Genomic DNA, 25104 nt, shown 5'->3' with positions numbered 1-25104 from the left:
CTGAACTGTAATACTAAATGGAAGCCGTAATGTCATTACGGTCAGGTTAGAGATGGTAATGAAAATAGACCCGTGAGCAGGCCCTGCGTCCTTCACATAGAGACGCAACAGCAAGCAGGACAGCAAAATGAGGTGCTGGGAAAGGGTTAAATAGTCTTGATAATTATTTTAACACCGCCTCAATTATTCATGTCAGATTGAATAGTGGGATGGTGCAGGTGTCCTTGACATGGGTGTGTGAGAGAATCCAAGGCAAACACACTTACTGCAGGGGAGAGGGATGGTTGTGGTTCTGTTTTGAAATGGTAATTAATCACTGACAGTGATGATTCAGTTTCACTACAGTTTATTAGATTTGATATTAGATTATTCATCTATATCTGACTCTTCACTTGATCAGTGGTCCTAGTATTGATATTGACCAGGGGAGTGAGAAATGTAAAAGCAATTAAGTAGAAACGCTCACAAGTTTTGTTTTGGTTTTTGGGAAAGTCCTGAATTCGTCAGTGGTGTGGAATGGAGGTATCTGGCTATGGCAGATTTAATCTATGGGGTTCATGCTGAATAAACATGTTAACAGCTAATTCCAGACCACTGTCCAAGGTTATTCCACATTTTTTATGGTTTGCAGTTTTGACCAATAACCTAGGTTCAACTGCTGGAATTTCTTTTTGCGTTTTGTACCATACTAAGTATAAATACAGTTCCGAAACCTTTCTTGAACCAATTCTGCTCAATGTCTGGATTTAAACTTCTGTCGCCCAGTTGGGAATTGTTCATCCTGCTTTGCTGCCTGCGGCCCCCTATCACAGAGCCTGCAAAGGACAAAATCATTTTATATACAGCACCATTCACAACACAGTATTTTAAGGCTCTTTAAAAGAATATAGACTGGTAGGCACCAATTAAAAACAGCACATTAACATTAAAATCTAAAATATAAAAGGGAGTGTTAAGATGGAACTTGTAAGTGCTGACAGACTTGCGATTCTGACACCGGCTGGAAAATAACTCCACTGTCCTGGAACAACGGAACACACCGCAGGGTCTCTCGGTGTCCCCTGCAGTTTTGGGAACACAGCTAAAAGAAGATGAGAGTCCAGTCTAAATGTGTTGGGAGCTAGCTCCTGGGTACACTGCTACAGGACCCAAACCCTTCATCCCCCTTAACAGCATCCTTAGCAGTGGTGTTATGAATGTTATTGCTGGTGGTATCTTTTCATGCAGTTTGTTGTAAGTTAAGATTCAATCAGTGTTTGGGAGCACCAGCAAGCGCTGAATTCCAATAATGAAAAAAAGATAAAAGTGTGCATTAGCCTTTTCTGTTCCAGACTGGGAGGGATTAGCACTGCCACGAAATCGGGGAAAAGACACTGGCTCAGCATTGGGCTGAAACAGGGGACACCCAGCTGGTGAATGGGGTCCCTGTTGTTGTATCTGGGGATCAGTTACCCCTTGCAAACTGCACCCTAAGATCCTGGGGTCCCCCTGGGACCCTTTGACCACAGTAATAATAATAATAATAATAATAATAATTGCTTACATTTATATAGCGCTTTTCTGGACACTCCACTCAAAGCGCTTTACAGGTAATGGGGACTCCCCTCCACCACCACCAATGTGCAGCTCCACCTGGATGATGCGACGGCAGCCATAGTGCGCCAGAACGCTCACCACACATCAGCTATCAGTGGGGAGGAGAGCAGAGTAATGAAGCCTATTCATAGAGGGGGATTATTAGGAGGCCATGATTGGTAAGGGCCAATGGGAATGGGGCCAGGACGCCGGGGTTACACCCCTACTACCAGTGGATGGGATAGTCCGGGCTGCACTGGCAGCACATGGAGATTATAACGACAGCCCAGGATAATAACAGTGTTCTTTGTTTTCAGTATTCTGATTTGCAGTGCCTCTACACTTGATCACAGCTTAGCAAAAAGTATTGCCCTCTTGGTATTCAAGTCGGATGTTTTATTATCATTAACCGTGCTTATTTTAAATATCAGTGTTGCACAATTATACATCAGCATTGTATTGACTATTATCAGGATATCTTGTTCAGAAACTGGCAAAATAAACATGCTGCAATATCCCCCATGTGCTCAGGATGTTGCATGATCAGTGTCTCCTCTCACATGAGCTTGAGAGACTGGTGAGCCAAAACTAACTGTTACAGCTAATAGCAAAGCTTTAGTGTTTTTAACTGGGAAGCAGGCAGCCAACAGCAAGGTGAAAGGGGCTTTTTTCACAAGTTAACAATGTGGAACTCTTTATCTGAAAGCCTGGCTGCAGATATTTTGAGCCGCAGACCTATAACTAAATACAATCTCACTTGAAACTCCTTGCTCGAAGTTCCTGGTTTGAAAAGATTCATGGTTTCTTCAGAAGCTCCACTTTCCCAATTATGATCTGGTTAATTCGTCATGAAGAGACAGTCATCAAACAGAGCATGGTGGCTTACATTCAAAATGGAATCTCTCCTTATAAAAGATGCAAATATATTAATGTAAAACCTATCGTGTTTCAGATTTGTCTTTACATTACATTTTATTTCACATCATAATAGGGGGACCAAGCACCTTTGTGAAAGGTTGTACATTGAACCAGGTGGATCCAGCATGTTAAAGACACTCAATCTATTTACAGTCTTGCTTTATTTTTAAATGACTGTGATGGTGCTTTGCCTTAAATTTAATTCAGAAGGAACATTAAAGCAAAGCTCCTTAAGTTGCCTCTTCCCTGTTCTTTAACCTATCAGGCGGTTTAATTCCAAATAAAATGTGAACTCTCAAAATGATAAGATTTTTAAAAGCAATAATAGCACGAACATTTTTAAACAGTACCTATGCAGCTAATAAAGCAAAAACGATATGTACAAGATTCAAAACACCCTCGCCCCCATTTTCAGCAAAAAAAAGGCACAGTGATGTCTTCAGTAACAAAAACGTGTGAGAATTGCTGCTTTGCAATTTGGCAACTGGCAAAGGTAAAGATCACATTTAACTCTGCTGCATTTCTTTGTCGGAGTTCCGATGTCCCCAAAAGCCCCTTTTGCTTCCTTTTCCTGAAGGACAGGTTCTTCTGCTCCTTGATGACTAAAAGTGGATGGTTATGTGAGGAGGACTTCGCTTCTTTACTCCACGCTGGTAGCTGAAACACAAGCAAAACAGCTCAGAGGTGGAATCCTCATTGGAGATTAATACTGAAGGCCAGTGGCAATGGACACTAAACCACTTGAACGTTCACATTAGTCACTGAATTATTCTTTTCTTATATTTCTGAATAACGAATACCATTAGGTTTGAGCAGCATCTTGCGGCCCAATGCAGGTACGTGACAGTGCTCCTGACAAACGATCATCATGCCTGAAACCTCTGGGGTTTAAAATGCGGACGCTCACTGGTGTGTTTCTTTAAGATAATGGAAAGGGTCCTATAGGAGCCGGGGGTCACGAGAGAGTTCGACTGTAGACGAGATGAGGCCCGTCTTGTTCAAATGGCTGTTGGGCAGGAGCTGAGGCAAGAAGGCCTGTCAGGAATTGCTGAGCAAGAACATGCTCTCTTGTGTGCCAAGTTTGATCATCATCGGGTTCAATCAGTGTGTCTGTGTCTGGGTCTTAACATAGCTCTCTTAATGTTCAAGACAGAGGACAGACCACATTTATGTGGTGGGCTAAAAGAATGTGCGACATTCTCAAACCCTTTTTATATTTTGCCTTGGTATTTAAAATATTCTTATACCATGACAATTTACATTCTGTGTTTCAATACATGCCGTGTTCTTGTCCTAAATGCGACTTCTGTGGTTGATGGTGGCTGTGTCTGGCCCCATATATATAAAGCGCACCTGGAAGTGCTTGAGATTTAGAGTAGAGAGATCAGAAAACATGGTCTCTCTCTCCTTGCTCTCCGCACGACCTTCTCTAACACACTCATATCAAAACTAGCCTGAACTGCGCCGTGACATCTGGATCTCCTGCACAGGGAAGAGCTCTCTTCTCACCAGAGAGGGTGTCCACTAGCTCCTCCACCTCTGCCTGCTCCGTGTCTGCCGGCTCTGCTGGCTTTGTCTCCTGCTGTGTCTCCTCTTCCACCTTCTCCCCCGTCTCGCCTAGAAACACACGGCAGAGGGAACGAGAGCACCAGTACTACACAGGTTCTTGGGGTTGACTGAACCGTACACATCTGTGGGCTCCCTTCTGGGAGAATTCTTCCACTGTTGCAGTTCCTCCATGGTACTGTAGTCATTTAAAGGGGAGCTGCAATGCTATTTTTATATGTTATATTTCAGGGTTAGAAAGACATTGATGAGTGCATTTCAAACCACAATAACGGTAAAATGTAAACAGTAACTGGGGAATGAAGTTAAAAAGCAACACGGAGCTAAAAACAAACGTTATTGTTTGATTCTCCCATCATTAGAGTTGGAATGTCAAAACTATTAGAAAACGGACAGCATGTGTAGAGGGTTTTTTAAACATAAGTGATTTACAAAGCTGTTTTCATTTACTTGACAAGTATTTCGTGTGTTTCTTTAAATACGGATTAAAAATGGGCCGCCGTTAACAGTGCAGATCTTGAATACAAAGCACCTGATTTGGTGGTGTTCACTCTCTGTACTGGCAAACCTTGGGTTTAAATGCATTCAATGGGGCGACTGCCGCTAGAAACCTAGCTGAGAGGTTCTGACACGTTTTCCTTTGCTCGTACCTTCGACCTGGCTCTCTGAGGTCTGGGTTTCCTCTGCGGTCTCAGCGGAGGCGGGGGGCATGTCGGCCTCCACTGGTGTCACCTCTGACTCCCCGGCTGGGCAGCTGGACGAGTCTTCTGCGCTGCCCTCCGCGCTGGCGTCTGCCGCCTCCTTGCCCGCGGGGTCATCTTCTGAGGCGGCGTCCTGAGCCCCGGGTTCGCCGGGCGGCTCGGCGTCTGGAGCGCCGGGCGCGTCTGGCTCGTCCTCTGGGTCGGGCGTCGCGCAGCCCGAAGAGACGACGGCGGCGGCGGCCCCCGGGGTAGCGGACGTCTCCTCCGCCTCGGCCTGCTGCTCGGCGGCTGCGGGCGCATGAGCAAGGAGCTGTAGTTCTGCGGGGGCCTCAGACAGTGCCGCTGTGTCATCCTGGGGGGGCTCGGTGTCATGGGGACTCTCGGGGACTGCCCCCGGGGGCTCCGCACTGAACCAGTGCCGCTGGTCCTGTGAGCAGGGGATATCCTCGAAACTCTGGATCGGAAGAGGAACTTGGTCTGCTATAGTTTCACAGTCCTCAGCACTGGCTCTGTTCTGATTCTGAGCCACTGTTGGGATAAGCAGCCCCAGGGAAAAGAGGAGGGGAAAGAAATTGCGTAGGTTACTACCATTTTATAAAGGAACATCAGATTGTTAGCTCCTGGCTCATGACATATTCTTCAAATTAGCTTATTTACTACCTTATTACAGCATATACGCTACTTCAAGACAGCAGAGTGGAGCAGCTGTCGGGTCTCTGGACTAGGTGCGGGTTCACATCCTTACAAGTGTGTCAGACACTTGTGTTTGTAACCCCGCGAGGTTTTTTTCTCATACAGCTCCAGTAAGTGCGTCCCCAGGGCGTTCTGGTAAATAAAAGTGTTCTCAGTTGAGCTACAGGGTGAAATAAAAGGATGAAAAAAACAGCCTTGTGGGGGTTTTGAAATAGTTTTAGCAATAGAAAGGTTGACTCAGTATATTATGTCCAGTAAACATGGTTCCACTGTTGGCAGCACTCTGTCTCGCTATGTACTAACATGCTGGTGCTCTATGCAATTGTGAATAAATTAATGAAAAACTGATTTTAATGCTCACATCAGTCACTTTGGTGTAGATGGTTACTTTATTCAATACTATTGGTGGAATTAGCTTTCTACATATCATGCTGCAATATATAAAAACAAAAGTAGTGTTATTTGCTCCTCTTTTAATATATGAATATTTTCTCTCGAGTTACTCTAATTTAAAACGTTTTTTTTTTCTTCAAATGCTCTGTTTCTGCACTTGAACCATTTTCTAACTGCTTCTTCCAATTCAAGGTCATGGGGGGCCAGAGCATACAGGTGGAAGGCAGGGTAATGGCTCTTTTTGGGACTGATTTCAGAGCAGCAGCAGCATTTTTGTAACAAAACTGTACACAGCAGTCTACACGAAGGCATACTTGTGCATTGTACAATTTTAACATAACACCCCTTTATATAAATTCAATGCTTTAAACTGTAAACAGTTAACACCATAATTTTCCCTTTGTATTACTTCTGTACAGTGTCTGGGAGCTGAAAATAATGAATCAACAGCTTCATCAAGCTCAGTGCTTCCCCCATGTAGTATCTGAACTGTTTTTGCTACTTGCATGTAACATTCTGTGTGTGTCTATATTAAATGTTGTCTGCCAAGTGCTTATCTGCTTGATGTGCACAGTCTGAATTCTTTCTAGGTCTTTTGAATTTCATTTGCTCTTCATGCACTGGCAAGAAAAGATCACTGCTAATCCAGTGGGGAATGCGGAATTAATTTTTGTCAACAAGTACGACGACTTTGCCTGACCTTAAAGAAAAGCCTTTTTTGATTATTTTTTTTAGCAGGTTTCCAGGAAAAGTTACAGCCAAATTGTTTTTGCTGTACAAAGATTGGTTTCTCAGTGTTTGCTGTTATTCGGGGGAGCATTTTCCTATTCGTTTTTTTTTTCAAAAATCAGCATTTGATTCTCAATAAACATGCAGTGGGAAGATAAAATGTGGCTGTTTGTATCAGGCTCTTAAAGGATTCGTTTGAAACACAGTTCTCAAATGCATTTTACGTAATCCGTATTTAAGTTCCAAACTGCACATTCTGAGCACAATGACAACAGCTCACCTTCCTTATGCCTTATTCAGATGGCCCCAGAGGGACAGCAGTAAGCTACTGACCTTTAACACTGTGTCTGATTTGAGCAGTGTAGGTCCTGGGTGCTTCTGAAAGAGGTTTGTGCTGTGCAAGCCTGAGGCACTAGTCAAACCCCCCACTCAGGAACAACCCAAATGACAAGCACGTGATTTCTGGCATTGGGCATAGGTGACCTCATAAAGGAGGCAGTTCTTTACCCAAAGGGTTGTGGGAGTGTGGAACAACCTGCCCAGGCACATGGTTGAAGCTGACACCAGGATGTCTTTTAAGAAAAAGCTGCATTTCCATTGATTCTTATAGGAAATAAGTTCCTACCTAATGTTCCTGTTTAATGGTCACCATTAAGGATGTTACCCCGTATCTACTAAATACCAAATGGGTCAGAAGTGCCAAATGACCTCTCGTGTTCTTATGAACTCTGTACTTTGAATTTTTAACCACCACAGGGTCCCTCAGATAGCTGCAACTCTCTGGACAGATGTTGTTTTCCATTCTACCAGCCACATTCAGGGGTGCTCAGACACAGAGTACATAATCTCTCTCGCTGGTCAGAAGCCAAATGAGGTCTGGTATCTTGTTAATAGAGAACAGAAAGCCGTATCACAAAAAATAGCAGGTAATTTGACTTTGTGGTCAGCTTTTGCATTTAAGAAAGGGAAGATGAGCCTTTCTAGTGCCTTTCCTCTTATTCCCATTTACTGGTAATAAAATGCAACCTATCAGGTGGCAAAAATGTTGCGTTTTCCCAAAACCCAGCTTCATGAGTGATTATTTCTTGAATACACATCTGGTATTCAGCTGTCTTCCAAAGTCAAATACCAGTATTTCCTTTCTAAAAAGCAGCTGGTTTTGCGTTTGCTGTCCAGTCTGCCTGTGATGACTGAAGTCTTCTGAAGCCAGATGAATATGAGGTCTGAACAGCATGTAGTCCAGTATCTGGATCGCTCAGAAAACATTGTCATCTCCCGGGTACATCCTTATTCCTAAAAATCCTAGTTCTATACAACAAATCAAAGGGGAATATACAGGAGATGTAAAATATCTATTATGCGTGAGAGTCTGCACTGTGTTCCTATCCTGTGTGTCAAGCTGTAGATCATGCAGAAAAAAAGAATGCATGTAACTTTAAGTTGCCCAACTGCAGATTGTGAATTTGGAGACAGTAAGTGAAAATGGCATGTTCGAAATGAAGCTTTCAAACAGAAGCAGCCATACTGTCCTCTAGGCTCTCACCTAAAGGGAAGGTGTGGTGTGTCACTTGTTACACAAGGTGTGCAGGGAGAACTTATCGTGACATGTGCAGTTCTGAAAAAGCACTTCTGTTCAGCTGCCCACAGACCTGCAAATGCCGTTAATTTTCTAATTACTGCAGTGTAACCATGAGCTGTTCTCACCACGTCACAGGCCCCCTCCATTCCAAGAGAGGAAAGGAGATGTCAGGAGAATCCCAACATGCTCCTGTCCTTGTGCTTACTAAAATAATCAACCATGGATAATCACCGCACAAAGACTCCCCCATCACCGTGGGAAAGGAAACAGAGAAAAGCAATGACTGAAACAGTTCATTTAGTGCATGGTCTGTGCAGGCAATATATATAATACATCATTCCTGGAGGTAGAAAGGAAGGGGCTGTAGACCTGGTCAAATTATGAGAGGACTCCGGAATGGGGCTACAAAACCCTGCTTCTGGAAGTAAACGTTTTCAGAAATGGACACTCCTGACAGAAGAGATAGCTCCTCACTCCTATCGTGTGGACCTCTTATCAGACGAATGCCTGTATGTGAGATGTCCTTCAGTCCTGTCTGTGGAAACACTTTCGCAGAGAAGAATTGCTATGAGCGATCGATTTTTTTGTCTTATTTTAATCAAACAAATGCACCGATTATTATGTTACGATATTACAATTGTAACAGTTATGTTACAATTCCTTGCAAAAGTATTGTCCCATCCATCCCTCCCTTTTCTAATGGCTTTATCCAATTCATGGCCACAGGGAGCTGGAATCTATCCTGGCACGGATACACCCTGGATCGGGTGTCGGTCCACTGCAGGGCAGACAGGCACAAACTCCCACTCATGGCAGGGACAATTTTCCCAGGAGCCATTTAACCTACAAGCACACCTTGTGGGAGCGCTGGAAGGGACTGTGGGTCCTGTACAGGGACTAAAGAAAAAATCCCTGTTCCCTGAGCTACTGCGGAGGACTGGACGACCGCAGTTTTGGAGATGGGACAAGGAAAAGGCAGGGACAAAAGCAAGCGGAAGAGCTTGGAGGGACTCTTTCATTGTGCAAATCCAGCCTCATCATCCACTTGCACTGATTGATCATGGACAATCACCTGATTAAGAAAGTTTTTAATTGATGTCAGTTTAATAATTTGTTAAAGTGCGTACCCATTGTGAGATGTTTTTTTGTGAAATAAAGCTTATTGTGATAGAAAAAAACAAGTACATCTTTGGAATATACAAGGAAACCAGAGCACCCAGAGGTAATCATGTGAACGGGGTGGAACATGCAAACTCCGTTCAGATAGTACCCCAGAGCTGGAACTCAACCAACAACCCCAGCACTGCACGGCAAGAGTGCAAACCAATGTGCCACTCCATCACCACACCACCCCCTGGGAATGGTGCACATTTTTATACTGAACATTTTATTCAAAACCTGAATGCTCAGACTGAGGACTTCAAAGGGTAAGAAATGTACAGTAAATATCAGCAAAAACCTAAGGATAAAAAAAAACTGAAATATGATGAAGGCTTGAGTATTCAGACCCAGGAACTCAATATTTGGTGGAAGCACCAAATATGGGTTTAAATAACTTTAAATCTCCCAACAATTACAGCAGCGGGTCTGTCTGAGTGACTCCCTGCCCACATCGCACATTGGTTACCTCTGCAAGGCACTGCTTGCAAAGCTCAATGGGGATTGATGAATCACCCATCCACCAGCCGTGATCTCCAGGGGTTAAACTGGTTGCAGGTTAGAAGTGGACCTAAGTTAAGTGTTAAACCCACAGTCGTGTTTCTCACCAGGATTGACACCCGATATCATTAAGGATACAGTATATTGAGGCCTTGTTTAGAAGGTAGAATTGCAGGGGCATTTTCTCTGTCTCTGCTGGCAGACCTGGATTTGATGTTTTTGTGCTGCCTATCTGATCCTGAGGTCAGAGAGCTTTTATCTAGTGCCTGTAGAAGACCACTAAATTAGATGTTACAACCCGAAACTCTCAGAAAAACCTGACCAAAACAAAAAAGAGGTTGGGTGTTTTCTGCAGAGGTGTGAAATCCCAGGCTATTCACGTTTACCAGTTTCCTAAAATACAAGTATGTCAATTTCACTTTTGTTGTATGCACAAGTCTTCCTTTGAATTTCTATTGCACTCAGAAAGGCAATACAGTTTGCCTCCCGTTGGATTCCTGAAAAGTTCAATTGTGAGTGATAATGTAGGACACTACCGTTACTGGACAATAAACCTGTGTTGGAAATTTCAGTAGATACTGGCTTGTGGCCGGGAGAAAGCAGTAGTATTCAAAGCTAAGCAAATGACCGGGAATAATTTTACATCTGAGACTGAATTATCAGTCTTTCAGGATTATGTGACAAGAAAAATCGGCTACAAAAAGTTACACATTTGAGCAGCATTTGCTTACCCAGTTTCCTATCAAATTCTGCAGGCGGTGCGTGGTGCCTGCAGGCCAAAGAAGCTCACATGAACAGCTGCCATTTGATTTCCTTCAACCTGAGCTTCCAGCGACCTCAGTGTGGTCATTGTTTGTCTTATCAGTCCAAATGAGCACTTTCTGTTCCAACTACTCCTGGTTCACATCTAAGTGCCTGCTGGACACACAAGCCAATAAGCTGGAATTTCAAATCGCATCAACAGATTGGAGTTTTAATATGAATTAACACCAAAAGTGGTGAAATAATGGGAAGGAAACCGAAACGCCTGTTACCACCAGTGTCAAAGAATCTCTGAACAAATGGAACACACTGAGCACGTAACTCCTGCTCATTAGTGTAACACCAAATCCTTGATCTTACATTTAACACACAAGGGGTTTTAAGCAGTAGGCTGCTCTTCCATTTTCTTTGCAATCCTTACTAATTTATTGGTTTAACATTTTTATCCAAAATAATTTTTATCTGTGCTGCCTGTGAACTTCCACAAGGCCCGTGGTGGAATCTGAACCCTCAATCTTCTAGGTATGAAAGTAAGGCCCAAAGAACTGCTTCACAAGACTGTCGTAATAAAGCCTTCTCGTTTTTTTAAAGCACCAGCATGTTTTCTGTGGTATTGCTGGAGAGTTCCATCGGCTCTGACTGCTTTTTTGTTCTGGCAACGGCTTACATCAATGGGCTATGCGAACTGTCTCTCAGAAACAGCAAACTACCTTACTTAATACTTTACAATATCCCTCTTTTAATCTGAAAAATGCAAGAACATAAGGACAAAAACAAAAAATAAGGTGATAAACGGGAGGCGGCCATTCATCTATCTAGACTGCTATTATTAGTTAATGAATCCAATGTTCAATTCTTACCCCGAACATGTTTTCTGACAATTTTTTAATGGTTTTGATGCAAGTTCATTATAAACATGTCCAGGCTAAAGATGAAAAAACAACTACTATTCAATTTAATTTCACGGTCTTTTCAACTAATTTAAAACTTTCTTTTTTATTTTTATCAACTACTTTTTCAGAGTGCTCTTACATACTGACAATGCAAAGGGCTACAGAAATAGAATATAACTGGGCCTTCACTGCATATTGTACATAACGTTAGAGTACACAATTGCAGTTTTACCATCACTTTAGAAAATCACCACAAAATCTGTTGAATCACTCAAACATTATTTGCTTGTTTAAATAACAGTGTGTGTGTTTTAATGCAGATAAAAATTCAGTATTTCTTGCAGTACTTGATTAGGCCATCTGGCCCCATTAGCCCATCCAGTTTCTAGTAGCTAATTGACCTGAATATCTCATCCAGCCATGTCTTGAAAGAAACCAGGTTATCAGCTTTGACAACATGATTGTTTACCTTCTTCCACAGCACTTTGTATAAAACGTGCCTCCTGTTATCAGCTTTAAGATGCACATCCCCTTAACTTTATTTTGTGTCATCTGGTTCGTGTCAAAAAAACAGATAAAGGATCAGCCGTCATATTCCCTTTTAGACCCTGCAATGTTTCACTTGTTGTTACAGGTACATACAGCTGTACACCTCCTTGGGAGGCATGACGATACTAAATGCTTGTGCTGAATTGTGCATCAGGCCCAGTCTTGATCTACAGTGGGGTTTTTTTTATTTACTCACTGTAATTATACACCTTAAACTGCTGGTATCTGGTGTTCAGTGACACCGATGCAAAAGGGCAGGCAAAACTCATTCTGATAAGCCTCAGTCTTGCTCTGGGGCCACGGGTGCCCAGCATCCCAAGAACTACATTGAGCCTCAACCCCTCTCTGCCAAGTATGCTGTACAGCCTCGAACCCAGACCTGCAGCCTTCAGGATACTAGCAAGGAAGCACACATACACAAAACTCTGGACCATCCAAGAAGAAGTTCTATAACTCTCATCCTGGCCAATTACTATTGTGAGTGAACGTGATGATCCTTGTTAATTTTAGCAGTGAAGTCTAACATCACACTTTCCAAAATGCTTCCGCACTCTAAGCCTGGTGGAAACCTTAGGCGCTGACACATCACCACGCTTTCAAACACTGAGAGGAAACAAGGTGCAAAGAAAAGTTACGTTTTGACACTAAACAAATGCACCTTTTACGTACTATACAAATTAAAAAACTTCCAAAACGCCCAATCAAGAGCCCCTACATTCCTGCGACTTAACTCCTGGTCATTTTTTGTAATAAACAGCTTCTGAATTCAATTTAAAAAAATGTTTACTGCAGTTACTTGTGTGTGTGAAAGTACTGAACGAGCTGTAGCTCATGCAGATACAATAGCGTTCCTTGAAGCTGGACTGGCTCCAAGCAGCTGGCGCGGTGCTGTTGGGGTGTTCCAGCGACCACTCCCAACCACGCCCAGACACGCCTAGCCACGCCCAGACACACACAGTCACGCCCCCTTCACGCCAAGCACGCCTAACAAAACGGGTCGCGCCCAGTAGTGGGCGGGGCTTGTAGAGAGCTCAGTCGGGGTGCTCCGTGTGCTACTGGGGTCTGTTGCATAGACGCTGTCACAGACAAGACAAGACAAGACCAAAAGGACTTGGAAGGGTGTCTTGTCAAGCTGAGCTCAGCTACCAGCCGGCCGGAGTCAAGGGCGCCGCTGGTGAGCTTGGCTGACTGAGTTTGGCACCGTAAATTCTGGCTTGATGTTTAAACACTAACAACAAGATCCGCAGTTGTTCTATAAGCTATCATCAAGTAACTTTTAACAGCTTTCACTGTATAATGCATTACACAAGTTAAAAAAATACAAGTGATACGGATAAAAATATATACGATATGTAGGTTTAAAATTTGCAGGAAATACACATTTCTCAATCAAGTTATGAATGGCTTTGCACAGGTTTTACAAGTAATGCAAAATTTCATAATTAGACTACAGAATACTTAGTTCTACACAATTATGAATAACATTACGAGTAACTGAAATCGACAGGTTAGAAATCAAGATTATGAGTATGCACGTTAAATTAGATAGTGGTAAAAGGTCTATATCTTTTTCAAGAAACGTGGAAAAATCAATAAACAAACTGTAAAAGGTTGTGTCGCCTGGCCCGCATATATTGGATTGTTAAAGAATCAGTTTCCTACATTTCAGAATAATTTCTAAAACCGAATGGGATGGAGAATGAATGTAACTAGAAGTTTCGGTCACATACGCATTTAATGGTTCATCCCCACCGGGAACACGTTTCTGTGCACGACGGCTTATAAAAAGACGCCCTGACACCTTTTATTATGAAAACACTTCCATAAGTCCAGACGAATGAAGACCCTTTCCAAATGTATCCCTCTTCCAAAATATACTGAATCAGACTGTCTGCTAAAGCATGGGTGAAATTACAGTAATTATGCATTAAGTCTAAAAGCTTTGAACCTGCAGTTCAACTTCCTGAATTATTCAACATAACCATCAACCTGGTTATTTTAAAATGCAGGAGAACTGAAGTATTGGATTTCTAGTTTATACCGTGGATCTGGCATAAATCACACGGCACACGTTTCCGTGCCGTTTCGTAACTACTAAGTCATGTGGCAATTTGATCTTTTCAAAAACAAACTTTTTTAACGACTTCTACGCGTGTTTTGTGTTGGTGAGCAGCACGCCACAACCAGGCATAACGTCAGTACAATTCAGAAGAGTTAAGTACAATAAGACCTGTCACTCTTTCATGCCACAATTGACTTGCTAAGACTTACAGGAATATTTGGTCTATTTTCATATAACAAGTAACACGCATTTTCCTGCAGTCAAATAAGCTGCACGTCTTTCACACTTACCGATTGTGTTACTAGCTCCGTTACTTTCTTCGGCTTTCGTGCCCGGTCTGTTCCCTTCTTGCGACAGGGTCTGGGTACTTGACGAGCATCCCATTTTATTTTTTTGCAGAAGCGAAAAGGCAACAAACCAAAAGCAAATTCAACAACTTGCACCTCCAGCGAGGTTAACTAGCGTCGTCTGTGGCTAGCGCAAACACGCCGGCAGCCTGACGTTCACGAACCCATCCGGTTCGACTCGATTTTTAGCAGAAGCTTAACATCTTTATTCCCCATTAACCTTTCCTTTACGCATGACCTGCGTGCTCATCCTCCGGACTGCGAATAGCTACGATCCGTTACCATATGATCAGGGGAAGCTGCGCCGCGTCTCTCTGAGAACCTGAGGACATTTACATTATTCAGCGAGTCGGCGAGCGGGCGTATCCAAATTCAGCCCAAGTTAGAAGTTCACAATGCCCGGAGGGCTGAGGGAACCCGAGGCCGGCCAATAGCACCCGCCCGGTGGTGCTGTTTTGTAAACTAATACCGTATGGCGTTGAATTCCAACCCCCTGCGGAAGCTAGCCTGTGAAATTATTTGAAGTCGTGTTTGTCAAGTTACCCGTGAGATGACGGAGAAAGACCACGGTGGGTGTATATGATATTTGAATACGTCATTAAATAGGTGACGACCCCCTCCCCCCGTCATTATTCGAAAGAATAATTCAAACAGGGTGCAGGTAATGTGAAGTTTTAAGACCAGTCAGAGCTTTTAACAGTTACAGCCGCTGATAAAGCCGCCTAATCTTTATTCTCCGGTTCTGTAGTTCTTTAGGTCCGGTTCTGTAGTGCTCCCGGACTGTACTCTCCCCGGACTGGACCCAGCGTCCACTGGCTCTTTACACTAGCTCTTCTACAAAACGTTTAACTTCAAACCCTTGGGTGGTAAATGTTTGGTTACCAGAGCTTTCTCACAACTACTCGCATACAAACCAGCGCTGAGGAGTAGAGTTTGGCGTTGGTGATTGTAGAAGGGGGCACTCTTCGTAATACAGGTACATTATTTATAGTATATAAACACTGTGATCGTAATTGTGTGGTATTTACAGTTTAAAATAGGGTATTGTATTTTCCTAGAAATCAAATAACCAATAAGGTAGTGGATTATGTAATTATTATGTTAGAAATGCGTAATATCTTGAAGTTTAGATGTGTAACCACATTGTGACATGTTGCTGGTGGTACTGCATTGTAGTTACACTTTTCAATACTTTTCAATATTTGAACATAATCCCGCAGCTGAACCAATAATTACACTATTAATGACTTTTTTCACAGGATGACTGTTGCAACTCGTGTATGTTAAGTAATAACTGCGTAATTATTCTGGATTCATCCTCTCAATCCTATCATTTTAATGTAAAAGTATTATTTGATCTGAAGTCAAACATATGCCCGGATAAAACAAAACTCCATACTTAAGGTCCAGTCTTTACACGTTGTTCTGCGTTAGTTCTCACTGAGAAACCAGATTGCCAGCAGGTCTGTCACCCTGAAACTCACAGCAGGCAGCCCCCTGAAGCTCAGCAGGTGTGAGCCTGGTCTGTACCCGGAATAGAGACTCCTGGGAAAAACTAAGGCTGCTGCTGGAAGAGGAGTTAGTGGGGCCAGCAGGGGGCGCTCACCCTGCAGTCTGTGTGGGTCCTAATGCCCCAGTATAATGACGGGGAGGCTATACTGTAAAAAGGTGCCGTCCTTTGGATGAGAAGTAAAACCGAAGTCCCGTTAAAACCGGGCGTTTCTTGAAAAGGGTATGGGTTTTAACCCCAGTGTCCTGGCGAAATTTCCCCCTGACCTTTACCAATCCTGGCTTCCTAATAATTCCCATCTCTGAACTGGCTTCATCACTCTGTTCTCCTCCCCGCTGAGAGCTGGTGTGTGGGGAGTGTACTGGTGCACTATGGCTGCAGTCACACCATCCAAGTGGGGCTGTGCACTGGTGGTGGTGGAGGGGAGTCCCCATTACCTGTAAAGCGCTTTGGGTGGAATGTCTGGAAAAACGCTATATAAGTGTAAGCAATTATTATTATTATTATTATTATTATTATTATTATTATTATTATTAGATTAGATTAGACATGCGCGATTCCTGCGATGAGTCTAATTGACTGACAACCATGGGGGGGTCAATAGAACTAAAAATAACAAAGAGCTTCCTCTTGATCCTAAATTCCACCTGCCTTTTGCTTTCCCTGCATTTGCTGCAAGTGTAACATTGGTCCCTTATGGTTTATTTCATAATATGCAAAGCTCAATCTTCATTCACCACTTGGATTGCAGAGGGGCTCTGGTGTGTCAAATGATTGTCGTGTTGCCATCAAACCCCTAGCAGACGTTAGGCCTCAAGTCCCTCAGGCAGCTCCAGTTCACACCAAGCGGACATTTTCAAGGACCTGCTGTTGACTGTCATCGACCCTCATTCATTAACGAGCCTTCACTCTGCTGAAATGAAACTCAACAAAGGGTGCAAGCAGACCGAAAAACAAACAGTTTTGACAGGTGTCAGTTTGTAAGGAGCCTCCATACATTTTAGTATAAAAGTCGTTTGAATCGCAAGGTTGACACCCTTTTCCCATGAGTTACCATTGTCCCAGGGGTGATTCCTCAGTTCCAGTTCTCACACCATACAGTTATACCTCTAGGTGTGTACAAGCACATACTGTCCTACTGTGTGAGGGAAGCCTTTAGCTGCTCTGCAAGCTCCATCTGCAAAGGGGACCCCCCCTTCAACAAGGACACCTCAATACTCCTCTCTCAAACGGAAGAGGGACAGGTCTTCAATGCCTGACTTAAGGAGAGTCAGGCATTGAGAGTTGTGCTGAAAAACTCACAAAGTGAGCAAGCTAGGTCTCCAGGAACTCCGTGGTAGGAAGGAATGAAAAACACATCAGGTCCTTAACAGGTAAACCTACTTCTCACAGAATAAATGCACAGCTGGCATTTCTCTTCAGCTTGTGCTCCACAACTATGTTATTTTTTATGACAGATGCACCTTTCCAGGGAATTTGCTCTGTCGAAAAGGCTGTTGAGTGGATTCACGGGAGGCAGCACTCAGCGCACAGATGTTAACCAGACATGACAGTAACCTGGGTGTGGAAACGCTAGGCGCTCCGAGTTTTTTAGCATCCAAATACCTCTCATTGTCTTTGCACAAAGGCTGTCATTTTCGATCACAGAAGTGAACCAAGAGTGCAAACAAGCAGGAGACTTTAAAGCCCAGCAGTCAGATCCATCTGTCCAGTACAATTAGTGCACTGCAGCAATGGGCAGAAAACAGATCCCTTTGCACGTCATGGCAGAGAGCAAGAGAGAGCGAGGGGGAACATGATGGAAGAAGGGAAACAAAATAGAACATGTTTTTTAAGCTGTAAAAATAAAACAATGATTGCTTTCGTTCCCTTCAGTATATATCATACAGGCAGGCAGACACAGGTTTCATTATTTTCTAGGTTATCCCAAATAACCTGACATTGTTATTAAATCCCAGTCTGTTACATAAATCAAACATTATAGGACTCATTTATTTCCGCAGATTTTCTGAGAAACCAGCTGTGGTGTTCCACTAGAAATGGCATTCTTTTTCATTTCCTCTGTGCAATACATGACATCTATTTCATTTTGGCTAACTGCTTGCGATCTTGTGCCTGTTGTTAAAAAATATGATTAATGTCAAATTTGCTGCAACAGTTTTTCTGAATTTTGGAACAGCCTAGAGTTCACAGGTGCTATTTTATTGCCATAAAGCTCAGACATTGTTTTCTTGGTGAGAGCTGGCCGGTAGGAACACTACACATAAATACAAGACTTTGTTATAATGCGGTGGCTCTGTGGATAAGGATCTGCACCTGTGGCTGGAAGGTTGCTGGTTCAAATCCTGCAGCTGGCAGAGGAATCCTACTCTGTTGGGCTCCTGAGCAAGGCCCTTAACCCCAACTGCTCCAGGGGTGCTGTACAATGATTGACCCTGCTCTCTCCCTGTCTGTGTGTCTCATGGACACACAAGTTGCAGTATGTGAAAAGACAGATTCAATGCAAGACCTTGTAAAGGGTTAATAAAGTGATGTTATTATTAATATCCTGTCTTGTTCTGAACAACATCTGGCTCCTTCATTTTTTTTCCTGTTTGAATTGGCTTCTTATTTATTTAAATGCAACTTCAAGGAAAACAGCAGAATCGACAGGAAAAAAAACAACATATTTTTGGATATATAGTTAGAGCTGTGTACTGTGCATATCCACCTTAGTTCCTGGCAACTGTAACGCAGAATAAAATCAGTGTACGTGTTCTTATATTTCGTCATGTTCTGAAAGCAGCCATTTTCCATGTCACGTAATAACGTGCTATTTAATATCAAATCTCTTTCATGAGACAGTTTCTGTCAGCCTGTTTAACATCAAAATCGAGTTCTCTGAGACAAGGGAAGCTGTAAAGACAATACCGTTCGGAGTGTATTGGTCAGAATTCCGACAAAGTCAGCAAGAAATACGTGTAACTACCTACTGAACTTAAATTAAAATTAAAAAATTGAGAACACATTGAGGAAAACCTGAAAAACCCTCACGTTTTTGTTTAATGAAAATAAAGAGTTAGAATTTCAGTGCATTTTAGTGCACTATTCAGTTTATTTTTAATACCTCACATAACGCAATTGCAAAACAAATCTATTGAGCAACAACCCAATAGAGTATCATCACTTTTTAGTGTACTAACCTGAAAAACGGTATAACGCCATCTGGTGGACTGTAGTATAGGACCTGCTTACAAGTATCCCGCTAAATGAAAGGATATACTGTATAAGAGTGCCCCCAACAGTATTGGAACAGTGTGGTCTATACCGGGAAAATCCTGACAGATAAGAACAACTCAAAAGTTTTTATTTTTATTTTTGATAAGGTCAGTACAGTTCTTCTCTGCCTGGAGTACTGTCTGCGTGGAGTCTGTATGTTCTCTTCCTGTCTGCATGGGTTCTTCCCACAGTCCAGATGTCCAAAGACATACTGGTGGGTTAACTGGCTTTTGGGAAAAACGGGCCCTTTTGTGAGTGTGTTTGTGTCTGTGTGTGCCCTGTGGTGGACTGGTGTCCTGTACAGGCTGTCTCTCCTGTGACCCGGACTTGGAAAAAGCCGAAAATGGATGGAAGGAATCCAGTTGTAATCATTTGGGCCAATTGAACCAATTTCAAAAGTACTGAAACTCTTTAGTTTGAAGGGGCAAAATGTATGGAGACTTCTGACAGAGGTCTTTATTGGTCATGTGTTTGTGGTTTATTAGGCCCCTACCATGAAAAGAAAGAGCTGTGAACATCCTATCAACCTGTCTGATTTGTTCAACCCAGGAAGTATTCCATCTACTTCACTGGAGTGCTGGATACAGAGGGTGCCCCCTCATATGTAAAGCACTACCTAAATGCAATTATTATACGTCTCTGAAATGTGGGGAACAGCAGCACATGCAGAGCTGGGAGAAGCTGTAAAACTGCTGTGAAAGCACTGTCGAGTGACATGAAGAATGAAGCTTCGCTGAAAATGTGTCTGCACCTCGGGACTGGGAAACCTTGCTCAAGATGACTACTCCACTAGGGCATGAATGTAAATAACGTATCCGAGGACTCTCAGAGAGATCTGTGAGGTGATCAACATGCTCTTAACTGCCATCGTCTCCAGTCATTAAACACATAAAGTCATTTCAGCCTATGGTAATACAATAGACACATAAGGTCCACATTACAAGTGTGCATTACTTGGCTTTTTAATTCAAGACATTTGTATTCCAGAAGGTAATTATACACAAGGGAATGCATTTTTCCCTTAATCACTTGGGAACACTTCTGTACAAGTATTTGGCTCTGATAATATCGGCAGATACACAGCACGTTTCCACGCACGGATCTATTCGCTGATTAACTCTCAAACATCAATCTAAACGAACAATCTGTTCACAGCCGAAACCTGTTTTTTCTTTTCTTCACTTCTCAGCATCGAATAAGCCTTGACTTGTTCCTCAACATTAACCGAAGAGACTATGTAATTTTCGTTAAAAGTAAAATTCAGATGCACATCAGAGAGCGTCCCTGAGCCTCCGTTAGGATTTGGGATAAGAAGCGTTCTCTGACGTCTTTGAGACTCACGACATGCTGGCCAATCAGATGCCCAGTTCCTGTCGGGAACGTCTCGTGGCTCGAGCCATTTCCTGCTTTCGGACTCGCCCTCTCGCGAGGCTGGCGCGAGCCTGCAGAAGGGCTGGGCATGCTGGGAAATCTTTCCTTTCTCTCTGCGGCCATTTTTGACGTGCAAGTTCGGTAAGTTGCGCTCCGGATTTTGTTATTAATTTATGATGGATTTTCGAGCCCGCCGAGGGGTTGATGCCGCGTTTTAGCGAAAACGAGTTTCTTACCTCTTGTGTTTTGTGTTTAGGGTGGCCAGAACGCACTGAACCGCGAAAATGGTGGCCGCCAAGAAAACGGTGAGTTTGAGAGCTGCAGCCGGTGGGGATGTCTGGCGCTTCACGTGGAGCCGATGTCTTTAGGCCACGTATTGGGAGTTTGTCCTTTCTGTTAAAATTTATTTTTTTCACTGTGGAACACATAGTGTGAAATGACGAGGGGAGTTAATAAGGCTTGAAACACTGAAAGTACATAATGTTTTGCAATTAATGGCGTATCTGTGGAAGAGCACGCCTGCTCGCTATCGGAGCTGCGGTGGTGCCCGACACTGCCTTGGGACTGCAGGCACACATTCAGTAAAGGGGATTGCTTCTGCTTGTTCTGGACCTGTTCTTTTAATGGAAAGATAGAGATTGTCACATAATAAAATATAAGTGTGGTTATATGTCGTGACCAGCTCGTATTTTGTATAATCGATATCCGATGGGTTGTTACTATTTACACGTCTTTAATAAGGATTTGTTGTAATATCTCTCAATTACGTTTGTCAAAAGGTACTTGATATTTATGAGTGTAGGAGTGATTCCCAGAAATAAAGGACGTGCTAATATTCTGTTCATGTTAAGCGTGAGGTAGCGTGAAGTTTAAAAACCATATTTGTTGGCGGAATGCATCGTACTTTTACTGAATCATCTCGGAATGCCTTGCGGTCAGGTTTAAGGAGCACTGGGGCCTCAGTGTTCCGGGCCCTGAGTTCGATTCGGAGCTCAGCTGTCCGAGAGTGTCAGTAGAGTACATGTTCTTCCTCTGTTTGCCGGGGGCCCTGATTCCCTCACCTCTCAGGGACACTCGGGAGATGGCAGGTTGGGCACACCAACGTGTCCCTCTTCCCAGAGCGGGTTTCCAGCGGGCTGCATTCCCAGTACAGCTGGTACTGGCGAGGAGCCGAGCGAGACACCTCAGGGGCTGCTGGCCAGCAGCTTTCAGTGGTCTCTAGAATAATATCCAGCTTAGGAACAAATAAGGGTTTATTCCGTGCTGAAGAGAGAAGAAAAGAAACGCAACGTTTCGGCTGTGGAGCCTTCTTCAGATGGGAAGGGTCTTCCGGCACCCGAAGAAGGCTCCACAGCTGAAACGTTGTTCCTTCTCTTTTCAGCAGGGAATAAACCTTTACTTGTTCCTTTGCAGCCGATGCACCTCCCTACTTGAAGAACTTCATCTTGTCCACTTAGGCCAGTGACGAGTTCAGTTAGGTAGCTTAAGAGCACAGGTGGAGGAAAAACCAGAAGCCCTCTGACTCTGTAGAGTATAAGGTCCAGTCCTGGTCCTTGTGGGTGTTCAAGGTCCCTGTTAAAGACCAGCACCCTAAGAACTGGGATAATCTAACCTGGTGCAGTTAAGCCAGTGATGAGTTGGGTAAGTATTTAAGTAATGATCTGCACAGTGTAAACACTGGACACCCCTGCTATAGAGAAATAGACCCAGGGGGCAGATGGGCTTCCTCTCACTCACGGCCTTTATGTCCCTTTGCTGCATTTCCTGAGGATTTCATGAACGTTATGTATCATTTTCCTGCTCACAGAAAAAGTCTCTGGAGTCCATCAACTCCCGGCTCCAGCTGGTGATGAAGAGCGGTAAATATGTGCTGGGGTACAAACAGACTCTGAAGATGATCCGCCAGGGCAAAGCCAAGCTGGTCATCCTAGCCAACAACTGCCCCGCCCTCAGGTAAAATCTAGTAGTGATTGAAGGCTGTCAGTCTTCCTCAGTCACTTCGATTTAACCCACGAATCTGGCTTCGGTTTGGCTTTTTCATTGGTATTGAATTTATAGAGCAAAGTTAAATGCAGGTAAGAAAGGCAAATATAGATCATTAGCAGTAGGTAGTTTTCAACATTACTGTCATTAGTTGTAGTCATGTTTTAACATTGACACATATATAAAAAGGGCATAAATGCATGAACAGGAACAGTGGTAGTAGTATGAAAACTGTCACATGCCTGAGACCTGTGGAGTCCGTTTCCATTCCTGTGTTTTAATGCTGGTCAAACTGAAGTTGATGATGGGGAGGGGGGGGAGGGTTCTTATTTATTCTTAACAGTTAATATTTAACTGTGTCTTGTGGAGCCTTCTCATTATTTTTTTCTTGCTGGGCTCAAGTTCCAGCAGGTAGAAAAGGGAGAGGTGTTGTACTAGAAAGTACTGACCAGTTATGGTGGTAGAGGCTAGATGTGCTCTAGATACAGACAGCTGGCCACGTCAGTGTGTTTCTTGCACACAAAGGCAAAAATAAGACGTGTAGAGCAAAGAATTGCCCTGTTGATCTTCTTAGTACTTCAATTACTGCTCATAGTGTTGCTTCAGAAGTTGGAATGCTTTAATGAGGTTATTTAAGGAAGCTTGATCTTAAGGTTTTTGCAGTGTTTTTGGTGTGGCTTCACAGGGCTTGAGTCTTGGTAATTTAATTGAATGCCATTCTACGTCACTATTCTAAGATTTAAAAGCCAAAACTGAACCCAGGGTGCTGTTTGTTTTACAGTTGCTTTGTTCTTACCATGAATCTTGCTTGTTGTTTAATGTTAATGTTGTGTCCCTGCAGGAAATCAGAGATTGAGTACTATGCCATGTTGGCCAAGACTGGCGTCCATCATTACAGTGGAAACAACATTGAACTTGGCACAGCCTGTGGTAAATACTACAGAGTATGCACACTGGCTATCATCGACCCTGGTGAGTTCATGTTTTCTATCTCGTGAGGCCTGTGTGGGAATGCTGAGGTTTTTAGCTAGCAGCAATACTTTAGCTATTGAAGTATATACTTCATTTATTTAGAATGTGCTGAAATGCATCAAGGGTATTAAATGTGCTATAAGACTGTTCAAAGAACGTATAATCATAACTGAAGTTTGAAAGCATTCATTTTTTAAATCTTCCCAACAAGATCTGTTTCATAATTTGAGAGCACTATTATCGTAGGCTCAACACCCATCAGTGCAGCAATTTAGAAATTCTGGGCTATATTGTCATTTTGATTAGAATTTTAGCCATAACGGTATTGGATTTTCTTAAACCAGGTGTTTTGTCATTCCCAATGCCTCTGATGTTATGATGGCAGCAAATTTAAAGCAGAAGGAAAGAGGATTAAATTTCTCATTGGTGTTGAGGCTTTCTCAACTAATGGAAATGCCATTCAGAAAGGATTAAACCAATATAAATCTGGCAAAACCTCTTAACAGGCTAAAAGTATGAAATTAATAATTTAGTATAGGAGCATTGTTCAGCAATTTTTCAGCTCATCAGTACCTGCACTTGGATTAGGAATTGCCATTCTCTGCGAATAATTCTCGCCTGTTTGGTCTGTCTGTGATCAGATCAGGGCTAGACATTCGCTATATAAACACCTTCAGAGTGTCCACAGAACTGGCTTGGTGTCTTTTCTGTTTTCAGTACTGCTGGTTACATTTAGATGTGCAGTCTTGCTAGACATATTCGATAGTTATATATTTAGCAATAAACTGCTGTGGATTTGCATACCATAATTTAGTAATTTACTTTTAAAAAGGTACTACAGGACACTGCATGTTAAAAAAATCCTTTAAATTTTATGTAGTCCTTTTGTTTTCATGATTCTTTCAAAATACAACCATGATTTTTTAAAGTACACTTTTTGAAAACCTTAGAATGCTTTTTTTTGCTAGAGATTTTAACTTATTGTGCATAATAGCAGATAACAGTTGGATAAACACTGGGTCACAGTTTACCTAATTTTGCTTTTATTCTTCATAGGTGACTCCGACATCATCAGAAGTATGCCAGAGCAGCAGGGCGAGAAGTAAAGTCACCTTTTCCCAAATTGTTATAAATAAAACCAGTGGAAAGAAACTTTGTGGTTTGGATTTGATGTTAATATCTGCTCTTCTCTGGTTAATTCTTTTATGCCCAATATCTGAAGTAGGAGTTTGCTTAGGAGGGTTGTAAAAAGGCCACATTACATATCAGAAAAATTAAAATGTCAAAAGGTAGCTTTTTATAGGCATCTTTATTAAACAGTTATCCTAATGTAGGATTAAGAGGTGCCGAGTTTTATTTAAAAACTACATTTTGAAACGGTAATTTGAGAAAAATGTGCTGCCACTCAAGATAGGCTTAGATTTGTTAAACTGAATATTTTGTTTGGTACAAATTGGATGATGCTTCATGAGGATAGTCCCTTTCAGCTCTGGATACAGTGAGTTTCTTTCTGTGCAAGAAGTTGGGTACAGTTTGCTACAAATACTCTAAGATGGTCAGACTGCAGGACAGATTGGTCTCTTT

At 42.7% G+C, this 25104-nt stretch overlaps 2 protein-coding genes and 1 non-coding gene across 3 annotated transcripts; 2 read left to right on the top strand and 1 right to left on the bottom strand.

Annotated features, from left to right (window-relative positions):
- Positions 1 to 329: 329 nt before the first annotated feature.
- Positions 330 to 14956, bottom strand: LOC102695022 (neuromodulin). Its single transcript, XM_006636108.3, has 4 exons — positions 14370 to 14956; positions 4710 to 5288; positions 4003 to 4110; positions 330 to 3150 (listed from the first exon to the last, which is right to left on the bottom strand). The coding sequence occupies exons 1-4, from the start codon at positions 14461 to 14463 to the stop codon at positions 3134 to 3136; spliced, it is 798 nt and encodes a 265-aa protein (XP_006636171.1). The 5' UTR covers positions 14464 to 14956; the 3' UTR covers positions 330 to 3133.
- Positions 14957 to 20647: 5691 nt separating this feature from the next.
- Positions 20648 to 24672, top strand: rpl30 (ribosomal protein L30). The gene is made up of 5 exons (XM_006635983.3): positions 20648 to 20706; positions 20822 to 20870; positions 22373 to 22518; positions 23390 to 23520; positions 24577 to 24672. Exons 2-5 carry the CDS (start codon positions 20850 to 20852, stop codon positions 24624 to 24626), a joined length of 348 nt encoding a protein of 115 aa, XP_006636046.1. The 5' UTR covers positions 20648 to 20706; positions 20822 to 20849; the 3' UTR covers positions 24627 to 24672.
- Positions 24122 to 24254, top strand: LOC138241647 (small nucleolar RNA SNORA72). Its single transcript, XR_011190905.1, has one exon. It is a non-coding gene; the product is annotated as a small nucleolar RNA SNORA72 (small nucleolar RNA).
- Positions 24673 to 25104: the final 432 nt, after the last annotated feature.

Source organism: Lepisosteus oculatus, chromosome 10 (assembly GCF_040954835.1).
Source record: "Lepisosteus oculatus isolate fLepOcu1 chromosome 10, fLepOcu1.hap2, whole genome shotgun sequence".
NCBI classification, from domain to species: Eukaryota; Metazoa; Chordata; class Actinopteri; order Semionotiformes; family Lepisosteidae; genus Lepisosteus; species Lepisosteus oculatus.
The sequence above is the reverse complement of the archived record's forward strand: the minus strand, read 5'-3'. Positions and strand labels throughout refer to the sequence as shown.